The 12,457-nt window shown below is 40.0% G+C and overlaps 1 protein-coding gene across 1 annotated transcript; it reads right to left on the bottom strand.

Annotated features, from left to right (window-relative positions):
- Positions 1-5,473: 5,473 nt before the first annotated feature.
- LOC149837055 (eukaryotic translation initiation factor 2 subunit alpha homolog) lies at positions 5,474-11,872 on the bottom strand. The gene is made up of 7 exons (XM_090005792.1): positions 11,381-11,872; positions 10,774-10,830; positions 10,606-10,692; positions 10,375-10,521; positions 10,133-10,237; positions 7,080-7,178; positions 5,474-5,806 (listed from the first exon to the last, which is right to left on the bottom strand). The coding sequence occupies exons 1-7, from the start codon at positions 11,762-11,764 to the stop codon at positions 5,657-5,659; spliced, it is 1,029 nt and encodes a 342-aa protein (XP_089861918.1). The 5' UTR covers positions 11,765-11,872; the 3' UTR covers positions 5,474-5,656.
- Between the last annotated feature and the right edge of the window lie 585 nt (positions 11,873-12,457).

Genomic DNA, 12,457 nt, shown 5'->3' with positions numbered 1-12,457 from the left:
AAATTTTGGTTTGGACTTTTTGGATAGTGGTAGTCCAAGCGGCTGAGGGGATGCGCTTTATTTGCAAAGGGAGACCTGGATAGGAAATAGGTAAATCCGAAGATAAGCAGCAAAAAATCTGTTGTCTGGCGGCCAGCAATGAAGGGGGCATTGAACATAAATAGGCAGCATTTACTATCATTAAGGGATAAACACGAAAGAGAGATAAAAAGGTGAAGGGTGAGCTTGAATCTCAACATCTGTTGCATGGAAGCACGGCCAAAAATGATCATGTTGTCAGCATAGGTGAGAATATCATGAGGGAATTCCTGGATGCCGATGGAATCAATTATGCCTTTATCTGTAGCCCTCTTGAACAACACCACAAGACCCTCGGCAATGGCATTAAATAATAAAGAGAAGAGGTGGCCGTCATGCTGAATATCGCGCCCAAGCTTGAACTACCTACCTTTGACTCTGTTAAGCTTAATCAAAGAGTGAGCATTTGAAACTAGCTCGCGCACCCATCGAGAGAAACAGTGACCGATACCGAAGTTGGCTAGCATGTGGAATAAGAAAAGCCAATGGATCGAGTCAAAAGCTTTATGGAAGTCGAGCTTGAGAGAGAAGAAAGGTCGGTCACTGATATGCAAAAAGTGAAAAACTTTCGAGGCCAAGATGAATGAGTGATGAATCTGCATGTGAGGGATAAAAGCGAATTGGGAGTCCGAGAAGATTTGAGCAGCTACAGCTCAAAGCCTATTGGTCAAAACCTTAGCAATAATATGGTAGAGCGCACCTATAACCAAAATCAAACGAAACCTCAAGATATCAGAAGTTGTCACGTCCTTCGAGATGAGAGAGATAATGGCTAAGTGCGTGTGAACCGGCAGTCGACCGTAGTGATGAAACTCAGTGAAGACATTGATAACGTCATACTAAATGCAAGACCAAAAGATACAGAAGAAATCCAAGTAAAGTCATCGTAACCAAGCGCTTTTCATCCTGAAATGTTGTTGATAGCTAAAATGATTTCAACGTCAGCAAACTTAGATTGCATAGTTTTGACTTAAGCTTGATCAATAGCCCGAATGAGAAGAGGACCGATAGTGTCGTCGATGGAGGTCTGGGTAGTATAAAGGGTCTTGAAATAGTGGGAAACCACAGGTAAGACATTGTCGGCGGAATAACTGACTCCCCCAATGAAAATAGAGGGGATAATGTTTCTTCTATGGCAGTGTGAAGCGTAGGAGTGGAAGAATCTAGTGTTGCTGTCACCAGCCGCAAGTCAATGCACCCTCGCTTGTTGTTTCCATCGAATTTCATCCTTGATCCACCAAGTTTGCAGAAGCAAAGAAAGCTCAGTGGATCTGGCCTTTAAGCTTTGAAGAGTAGGATCGGAAAAAGAATCTGGGAGAGACATAGAATGATGAATGGCCAGCAACTCTTGTTCCCAGGCGTCCATTTGCTAGAATTTACTGATATTATTATTCAGAAACCAAGCTTTGATGTCGCGGGTCAGGATTCTCATGGCACCGGATGGCGGCCTTGACCGCAGTAGAAGGCTTGCTCCACGAATGGTAGACCACAGATTCAAAGTTTGGCTCCTTCAGCCACCACTTTTCAAAGATGAAAGACCTTGTAGAGGTAAAGCCTTCCCCTCAATGAGAGAGAGAGAGAGAGAGGTTAATGAGTAGTGACATGCGAACGGAAAATGAACGTTGGTTGTACTCTCGGGCACGACACACTAAAAAATCAGCTGGGGGGGGGGGGGGAGATTTTGGCATTTTTAAACTTTAAACAGTGAAGGAAGCATGATGCTACACCAAAAGAAGGGGAGTATGTGTTGCTAGGAGAGAGAGAGAGATGACTCGAGTTTAACTCGGATAGATTTGAGTCTGATTCCACTCATCCCCTATGTCATTCCTCATCTTCATACCCTTATTAAATCTTACTATGCATATTGTTTTTATTGAATCTGACCTTAAAGATTTATAAATGGATTCGGTTTAATAAGAATCGACACTTGTGTCCTGTTTCTTTGATAAAAAAAAATATATGATCTTTTAAAATCATAAAATTTTGTGTTTTATCAACCATTGATTTCTTTATTCACCAAAAAAATCGAACACCCAAGTGGGATTTATGTGATTTAAATGTCAATCTTCAATAAATGAATGGTGTGGACCACATCTATGGAGTCCAATTTGATCAAAACAATTTGCATCAACAAAATCCCAAAGAAGGGTACGAAGATAGGGATGACATATCGGATAAGTGAAACCTATTTGGTTTAAATTAAGGCATGCTAATTTCTTGTATACTAGAAATCATAGTTACCGGAAGCTTCTTGCTATATGGGGAAGCTCGTCTTTGTTCAAAAGCAATAAACTCCTTGCTTCTTCGAAATGAGGAGAAGCTTTGAGAAACCCGCTTACGAAATATGGGAAACTAAATTCTTGTTAGTGGAAAGCCTGCTTCCTCCTTGTTTAGAAATCGATTTTCTTCCGCTTTTTGTCAATCACTTGCTTGGCCCCAACATTTTGTGTTTTTTATATTAAAAATAGTAATTTTTTTATAACAAGCTTATATATTGGTTTTATATGATTTTATATTTGTGTTAGTGTCATATATTTTTTGCTTCTGCCCATGCTTCATATTTCTTTTTATGTGCTTTTTTATTTTTCATGTGGGTACATAATTGCTTCACACACCAATATCCCACTTCTTACTTCATGCTACATTTTTAACACTCGCTTCCCCGCTTTCACTTCACGAATGGCTTCTCGTATCCATTCTGTTTCCTGATAACTATGTGACAAATAGTCGGATATATTCAATTTACACCACACATCTCACCTGGGAACGGCAACATACGTGAGATTGGGGCTATGAATACCTCTATCAAGGTGATGAAATATTAACGTCATATACAATATGTTGGTAACTTCTCTCCTTTTTTTGAAGTAGGTAGGATGGTTAGAAGGAAGGCTCTGTTTGGGAGCCTGTGTCGGAAGTGGAGACTCTGAGATCTCGGCCTCGGCTTGGCTAGGGATGGCAGTGGACCGGGGGAAAGCGGGGCCCCGCCTCGCCCCGTTTGGACTGGGGATGAAGGGTATGAAACGGGGATGGAGGCGGGGACGAAGGTTAAAATCCATCCCCGTTTGGGGATGGAGGCAGGGATGGACTTACACTTTTCCCCGCCTAGCCCCGCCCCGCCTCATCCCCAGACCTTCTAAAGGATGGCAATAGACTACGGGGAAACGGGGCCCCGCCTCGTCCCCATTTGAACTGGGGATGGCGGACATGAAACAAGGTTGAAGGCGGGGGGTGGAGGTTAAAATCCATCCCCGTGCGGGGATGGAGGTTCTAATCTTGAGAAGGGGCAGGGGTGGAGACCCTGTCCCCCGCCCCGGTCCATTGCCATCCCTAGGCTCGGCTGATTGTTTTGGAGTAGTTGACAGAGGAGAGGAGATCGAAGCAGAGTTGGGATGAGCAGAGCATTCTTTATTGTGTTGTTCAACAATGGAGTTGAACCAACAGGGGTTCTGCTTGTCTGGCAGGAGCAATTAGTGCACGTCACCTTGTGTTGGGACGTTGCAAGTTCGAACCCCAAACGGTATGGTTGTATAACTGGTAGGGGTCTGCCTAACCCCAGCTTTCTCTGTCAAAAAAAAAAAAAACAATGGAATTGAATAACATCCTTCAGAGGATGTTGTAACTCCACCAACCCATCTCCACTATTGTTTCCCTCTCAACTCCGGCTCCCAAACGGAGCCTAAATTCTGTGAATCCATGACACCCTTCATTCTATTTTAATAACAGTCCATGGTGTTGTTTTAACTAGAATTAAGCTAGCCATAAGATGCAATTACATCAATCTCTATTCATGAGAGCCTTTAGGGTGCATGTGAATACCCCTGTTCTCCGAACCAAGTTATGCTTTGTAACATATGATATGAGAACCTTTATTCTCGAATCCCTGATTTCTGGCCTGAGACTCCCAAAGTGTACAGAAATAGTGATGGAGGGGTGTCAACTGGTCAGGTTTGGTTCTGACCCAGGTAAAACCAGACCTAGCCTCTATTTTTGGGTATGATATCGGGTCCGGACCTGGGTCTAATCAGACCCACCATAAGAGAAACCATACCCGAACCCGATAAAAACTACATGAACTAGACCCAGGCTATACCCAGTAAATCATTTTTACATTGAAAAATTGTGGGTCTTAATCGAAACTCGGGTCGGGCCGGGGTCTGGTATAAAATTTCACAAACTATACTCGGCTCTATGTATTAATCAGACCTTCGGGCCTGGACTCGGGTCTTCTTATTTATCACCATATCCGGACCCTATAGGGTTTGGTATGGGTCGGATCCAGGTAAACCGGACGCGCTGACACCCCTAGTGTGTAGTACTCCGGCTTCCCATGATACAAAGGAGGAACTATTTTTTTCAATACTGACTTATTATTAGTACTAGAGTATGAGGTAAAAATTCTAATATTTTGATCAGAAACTAAATAGTTGGCAGAAGAATATATCTTGTCTTCCGAGTGAGGAAATTGTCAGAAAGTTGTTTATTGGTCAGGTTTCACATGCCGAAGAAGATGTGTTTACAGATAAGTTGAGAGTCGGCTGAGGCACAAAAAATACCAAACCTCCTAATAAAACCTTGTGGAAATTGAACCAAAGAAGAAACTTTTCAACCCCTAAAGGTGTGGGAGTTTTCCTGAACTTTGACAGAATTCAACTGCTGTCCAGTTTATTTGTTCACAATTGGCGAGGAAAATTGCGAGGGACATGCCACTTTGGACTCGTCAAATTATGTTTTTGAAACAAGTCCAGAGTGTCCCGAAGCTTAACAGTTTTGGCCATCAATTTGCCAACCAATTGAAGCAAGCAACCAGCAGGGGCTCCGCTTATCTGGCAGGAGCAGTTAGTGAACGTCGCCTTGTATCGGGACCTTAGCAAGTTTGAATCCCAATGGTATGGTTGTATAACTAGTTATATCCAAAAACAATGGAAGCTAAACATCGACCGCAGCAAAAGGCATAATTCGAGTTCCAGCCTATTTCCTCATCGTAGACATGATTTCTGAAACAAGACACTGCATAACAATGTTGACAGCCATTCTCCTCTATTTACTAGGTTAACTTCAACACCGTAGATGCATAACAACGTTGGCGTGATTAGATTCAATCGTTTCAATTATGTTACACCATAGATACAGTAGTCATGCCTCACACATCGCTAGTATACCAAAAAACCATGGCAACCAAAGAAAAGAGCACCCAAAAAATCAAACCCATATTCTCGAGTATGCCTGCACTGCAAACAGGGCGTTAACAATACAGAAAAAAAGCTCTCTCTCTCTCTCTCTCTCTCTCTCTCTCTCTCTCTCTCACACACACACACAGACAGTTCTCTAGTTCTCAAGTTTATGCGTCCTGCAATTGTACAAGTATTCCTGGAGTGGATTTGTGAAAACAGGAGGCAGCAAACTGAATGTATAAGTAAATAAGAGGCAATGAATGCCGTCCAAATACATGCTCGGGCTCATAGTTTCCATTTCAAGGCACTAAATGGAAAATATAGAATCTGGAAAAACTATCTAATGCAAAACTCTCAAATGGTCGTACAGCAACTCTCAAAACAACAAATTGCACTCAAGCTCTTCACTCTGTTATCCCAACGCCTGCATTCTCAACATCAATCTCTCCCATTCCTGTATCTTCCTCCTCTTCATCGTTATCACCATCAACCTCATTCTCCATAGCCAACTTTGCCATGTGCTCCAGATGCCGCTTATCGTCATGTTCACTCACCTGGCAAAGAAACGTTGCAATCATTTTAGTTAGAATGTAAAGACTAGGAAGAAACAGGGAGTTGCACCGCACTTGGAGTCATGTGTCAGGTAGCTAGGGCCAAGTTGATGAGTTGTTTGACTGTTCCACTCAACCAACTCTAACCGATCATTGATAATGGACCTGCATGTCTTGCACATGCAGAGAAGGCTCAGTCCATCAAAATTCCTATTTCAGGGCCTTCAGCTTAGCTCAGGCCAGGTCAAACCAGCGTTGATTATTTGTCACATAACAGGATAGAATGAAGAAGAGCAAAGAACGCAATTTCCAGGACATGGAAACCCTTATGATGACAACATATCTAGTGGAAAATGCAACAACACAGAGAAACAGCAATTTTCAAACTGCTGCTTTTACATTGCCAAGCAGGTATATAAATAGAAGCTTTGATTTTAACAACCTAAGAAACAGAAAATGCAGCTAAACGCAATAAGAAGGAAACACCTAGACTGGCTTCTACAATTTGCAATGCTGAATTCAAGATGCCTAGAAATAACAAAATATGATAGGCTGGAGCCAACTTTGTGCATGTGATGCCTCATGGAACTTATTTTGACATGACGAATAATCGTGAACCAGCCATATTCTAGTTCAGACCAAAATTAGTTTTGACTAAACACTTGGGTATTAATATACCTATTTAGTTCAAGGAACAGGTCGGGCAAACTCGACATGAACCCAGCTATTCGCACCTCCACCGCCAGCCACGCCCCCCCCCCAACACACACACACACACACAGTCATCAACGGTTGGACCATGACTTGAGCCTGACTTGAAAAGAACAAAACTATGACCCAAAAAGTGGGTCAAACCCACCTGAGACATTTATCAAATCAAGTACAGCTTTGACGAACAATACCTAAATCATTAGGAAAGCTTCTTGGACATGATAGGTCTATGACTGGTTGGATAATACGTAGGCAGGATTCGGGCCTAGTTACAGAACAGATCATCGGCAGAACAATTCAAAGATGAAGCCTATAGTCAGAACAGAAGCCTAACAATGGAGGCAATTTACTGCAGACTATAGTTTCCATACTAAAAAGGAGTGCAGAACTAGATTTGAAACTTTACAAGGAAACAAAAAGCTTTTTATAGGAAATCCCTTTGAAAAGAGCTTAATACTAGCATCTGAGACAAAAAAATTGCATAGACTGCTGACTATTGAACATCTATAGATACCAGCATTAGTTATTGTCTTGTTAAATTAGGGAAATGGTGGTAGAAACTCACAGCTCTAGGGGCTTCCTTCACTACAAGCTTTCCCTTCTTGCTTTCAATTGCTTCTGTGCAAGCTTTGATTGCTGCATTCAAGACTAATATACCTTGTTCCTGCTCGAAAGGCACAAAGTAACACCAGGAATTAATGTGCAATAAAACATTGTGAAATCCATCAATGTGATGATCCGTCATTGAAATACCATAAGGGTTAGGAAGGGTAAACCTTGTTTTCATTTTGATCTAAGAAAACAACCTGACAGTAAACTATAGACATAAACAAAGTTATAGACATTGGCAATCCTGTTCAAATAGGAAAAGGACACATAAAATAAGAAAATAGGACCATATAACAAGCACAGTAGAAGCAACCTGCTCAGCCACTGAATATAAACAAACTTTACAGCTTGCCATCAGTAAACAGATTGTCCAGTTTTGCTGCGTCTATTGTTTGAATGTCATTAATTAGGAATCAAATGTCATCTCTAGGATTAATTACTGACTAATTGGTTTCTCTTTTAAGTTTTTTGTTGCATCAACACAGCTTCAGATGGAGAAAATGGCCACATGGCAGCTGACATCTAATCTGCAATAGATCATATCCAAAATTTAACTACATCATACTGAATTCATCCTGAACTAAATATGTATTAGTTTTGCCTTCTTTTTAATTGACTAAGAACCTGCCAAGGAACAGCACCCAGTGGCAAAAAAACCTGCAAAAAAGAAAAAAAAAAAAAGACAACAAACCTTGGCTGAGATCCTAGCCCACTAAAGCATACACACCAGGTAAACCGCAGATATAATCCCAGTGGGACTGATCACAGGACGACTGGGTAATTGGACGATCCAATTCATCCAAACCACATGGGGGAACATATAAACTAGATATATATAACTTTTTGCATCACATTTTGCACTTATCAAATTTCACATTTTCTTCGCCCCTATAATCAAAATACAGGTTCTTCAATCTGCAATCCAACCTTCACTCCATCATGCTTGCTTTGGGGCCCTCCCCTCCAACTAACTGCTAACCTATATGTCCTGTGAAAAAGAAAGAAACTTGGCTCTTTCTCGTTATTGTTTACATGCCAATCCTCCCATACTCTTTGGCTCTTTTTCTTCAGTTGTCCTGCAATTAACCATAACTATCCTTGTTGGCCATTTTTAATGTTCAACAAAGTTATGTCTTTATCAAGTCTAAACCAGGTTCTGGGGCCAAAACCACATTGACCCATGTTGCTGACTATGATTCGATAGACTGGTTCTCAGTAAGTGCCAACATTGAAAATGAACCAGATGCTGATCATTGTTCTGAATGTAAACTTAACTCTACCAACTATTAGTACTGGTCCTCCAAATAAATGTAGCAAAGGATAGAAATTTCTGGGGCTATGGTACTATAAAAGAAGAGGCCCCTCGTGAAAGTTCATCAGTCAATTACCACCACAAGTTATGCATCATGGAAATGAATAACTTCAAAATCATTGCAAAGATCGTATAAATCTAGTTAATCCAAAGTAGAAACGTGACCTGGCCAAGGATACATAATCAATGAAATCTAATTAATTATGTTAGTTGGCAAATTTACGCTGCTATAGAGGCATGGGATTGATTATGCCTAATATATCAGCAGAATTTCTGACCTTTTTACCCAATTAAGTCCCTTCAGTTTTTCACAAAGCTTTATTTGGAGTTTGAGGATAGGGGAACACATTTTTTTCTTTCAGGGTGATATATTACAGGTGTAACATCTGCAAGTTGCAACAATTTTAACAGCAACTTGATCAAAGGGTGGTTTTGAACTAGCATGTTTAACAAGCATAAAAGTCGGGTGTTTCTTAGAAAGAATTTTAAGGATAAACAAAAAAAACTACTACTTGATAAGGACAAACTTCACTTTTAGTTTTTCTAGCCTTTAAAATAAGGATAAGAATATCTGATTTGCACTACATTCTTAAAAGAAGATAGATGCCCTTAAATGCAGAAAAAAAACTAATAATGTTGTAAACTACAGCATTTTTTCATTTTTCAGTTTTTTTAAATATTAGAAACCATTCATTTTTTAACAAGATTACATACAATCTTATTGGACCCAACAAAAGACACAAACAACACCCTTTCTATGATAATTTAGAGCATTTTATGGCATGATAATTTATCATTTTTATTTGCAGAGACCTTACAAGGATTACTAGTTATATATTCCTTCTCAAATATGACTTAACGATTTTTATGCTAATAAGAAATATCACTTGTAACGAAGCTAAGAACTTTTATTATCCTTTGAGGACTTTAATTGCTTGTTTGCTTACTGTTTTTAATTATTTTGGTCTTTAAAATATTTTAACTATTTAATCATAATACTTACAATTCACCATCTATGTCACATAGGTGCGGGTGCGGGTGCAGATGCGGCACTTTACAAAACCTTTTGTGTGTGTGTGTATATATATATATATATATATATATATATATATATATATATATATATATATATATATATATGGACTTGATTAGGGTTAACGGAATCTACTTTTGGGTAGAAATGGACCCCGGTGTGGTTGACTTCACCTAACACAAAGGAAGCTATGTCCAAGTGTCACACCCGCCTAGGTGCAACGCGGATGTGGTGCCCTGTTAGAAGAGTCCGTGTTACATAATTCACCATCTTATTCATGAATGTCGTGATGTTTCACTTTGTCTCAGTGCTTCTAAAAACATTGAAGTCATGATCATTTTCTTCCTCCCAAAACTCCTTCCCTACATATTGTCTTTCTACACCCTGTTCTCTTTTATAAATTTGTATAATCTTCTACTTTTTCATCACTAATCTCAATAGAACCACTACCGATGAATGCCTCTGAATTAGATCTAGAAAAAACAAGTGCTCTTGATTGTAATAATGATGATAAAAAAGAAATGTGTAAAGAAGAAAAGATCTCCACAGTAATATAAAATGCTAAGATCCTCACTTAGTCTAGTATGAAATAATGACTCACAAATAACATATGCACTAATCAGGAAATTGACTGGGTCATGGATGATGAAAATTTCTAACATACCTTGTTAAGAGTCTGAGTAGTGAGAACATAAAGAGGCGGTGCAACCAGTTTGATTTTTACTGGGCAGTCACTATTTCCAGCAGCTTCAGCTTTTCTCATTGCTTCCTGTCAAAACGAAAAATGATGAAGATAAAGGAAGAAAGATGTGACAAATGGTAGTGTATTTGTCTAGACCAATCACTTACAAATAAAATCAAACCAGACAATGCTATCAGTGGAGAAATAATGGAACACTACTGTACCTTAATATGAAGAACACCATCAAACTGAAAACACTTCATCTCGATATCAGCAGAAATCTTGAGAGGTTGAGGAGTCATCCGCCTCCTGATATTCATAACCAAAGCATCTTTGACATCTTCTGATAATGCAGGAACTACCTTTGTCACCTTTAACAAGTAAAAAAAAGGATTACCAAAAGCACTAAAAATATTCAAGGATAATAGGAAAAGAGATATCATAGGATTTCATACTTCCTGTCCATCAGGACCTATTTCTTTAACTTCCCTAGTAAGCGAATCTAAAAGTGAATCGGGATCTGCTACAATCAACTTGAATGCCTGCCCATCAAAAGAAGGATAAAGCAAATTCAATCCACATTGTTATCAACATAACTAATAATTTTACGATACTATACACACCTCAAAAGCATGTCCGTATTTTCGGTACAACGGCCAACCAACATGAATGTAAAGATCCTGCAAGAAGAAAGACCAATCAAACCTCAAACTTCACAATTGTACAAGAACGAAAAATACGGACATGTCCAAAAAAACACACTTGTGGGAGAAGTTAACAAGATTACTAAATTCATTTGGTCTTGACAATCTCGGACATTATCAACGTCGCATCACAATCAATTAGAAGCATCAAGGGAAATGCCCAAGTTTTAGCTTCAAACACAAACAAAGGGAAAGTCCGTATTGCACAGAGCATCAAAATCAAGCTTTGACCACAATGTGACCCAATCCCACGAAAGAAAAAAGGAAATTATTACCTGAAAACAAGCAATAAACCGAAACCTACCTCATACAAGTCAAGGAAACAACCAAATCACCAAATCAAGCAACACCCATTAAACTCATCACCAATCTAACCAAAATTAAGGGAGAAACAAAACAGGCATACAAAGAATACGCCAGAAATAACCGATAAAAACCAACGAAAATCATGAGAAACTTATCGATGAAGATCATATCGATCGAAAATTCACCAAATTTCTCGAAAAAATAAAGGAAGTTGGGGTACCTCCAAATCCATGTGCATCGTCTCGGCGACGTGGCGCATGATAGAATGGACAAGCTTGCTCTTGTTGTAGCGCTCCTCGCAGCCCTGGATTTCTTCCTCGGAGACGCGGCGCTTGCTGAGGTCGATGTAGCCCTTCTCCTTGTCGACGCGGAGGACCATGACGGGCTCCTGGCGGCCGACCCTGATGAGGCTGCTGACGCTGCGGATGCGGCGTCGGGAGAGCTCGGAGAATAGGATCATGCCCTCGATGTTGTTGTACTCGAGGAGAGAGACGTAGGCGCCCATGTCGGCGATGTTCTTCACCTGTATCATCACCGCTTGGTCCACCTCCGGATACTTCGCCTCGTACATCCTGCACTCCAAATTTGGAGTGCCCGTCGCCATTGCTCCCTCTTTCCTCCTCCCGAAACGGCTTAGGGCAAAAAATTCGCAGAAAAGAGACTAGGGTTTGTCGATTTTGAGAGAGAGAGAGGGAGAACCCATTAGGAGAAGGGGGTGAAAAAGAGAGGGGATGCTTATTATATAGTCTCGAAAATGTCTCCGATGTTTTAAAAATATTTTTGAGAGAGATCCGATATTTTAAAAATAACGCAACACTTTATCGATACGTTCTCTAAAAACGTGATCTTTTTAATATGGCGTGTATTTTTTAAAATGTCACGTTTTCATCACGATATTAAGAAAATATGATATTTTTTTACAACAACAACAACTACGCCTTCATCCCAAAATAATTGGGGTCGGCGATATGAACCAAAAAAGAAAATCATTATGGGTCTTCCACATGAATCATTCTCCTCCAATCATTTCTATCCAATGCCATGTCCTTGGTGAGGTTCAAAGCATTCATATCATTTCCTATCACCTTCATCCATGTCTTCCTAGGCCTACATCGATCTCTTTTAAATAATATATTTTTCCATTTCTCCATCCTTCTAACTGGAGCATCATTAGGCCTTCGCCGAATATGTCCAAACCACCGTAAACGATTCTCTCTCATCTTATTTTCAATGGGTGCAACGCCTACCTTCTTATGTATCTCCTCATTCTGAATCTTATCTTTTATTGTATTTCCAC

This window comes from Nuphar pumila, chromosome 5, assembly GCF_984573655.1.
Source record: "Nuphar pumila chromosome 5, dmNupPumi1.hap1.1, whole genome shotgun sequence".
Taxonomy (NCBI): domain Eukaryota; kingdom Viridiplantae; phylum Streptophyta; class Magnoliopsida; order Nymphaeales; family Nymphaeaceae; genus Nuphar; species Nuphar pumila.
Note: the sequence above shows the minus strand (reverse complement) of the source record. Positions and strands in the feature narration are given on the sequence as shown.

Excerpts from the sequence above, each read along its gene's own strand:
- LOC149837055 (XM_090005792.1), bottom strand. The coding sequence starts at position 11,764 with ATGGCGACGGGCACTCCAAATTTGGAGTGCAGGATGTACGAGGCGAAG. Across the intron at positions 10,693-10,773 it reads AATACGGACATGCTTTTGAG|GCATTCAAGTTGATTGTAGC; the intron begins GTGTGTATAGTA and ends TTTGATGGGCAG. Across the intron at positions 7,179-10,132 it reads CTACTCAGACTCTTAACAAG|GAACAAGGTATATTAGTCTT; the intron begins GTATGTTAGAAA and ends CCTTTCGAGCAG.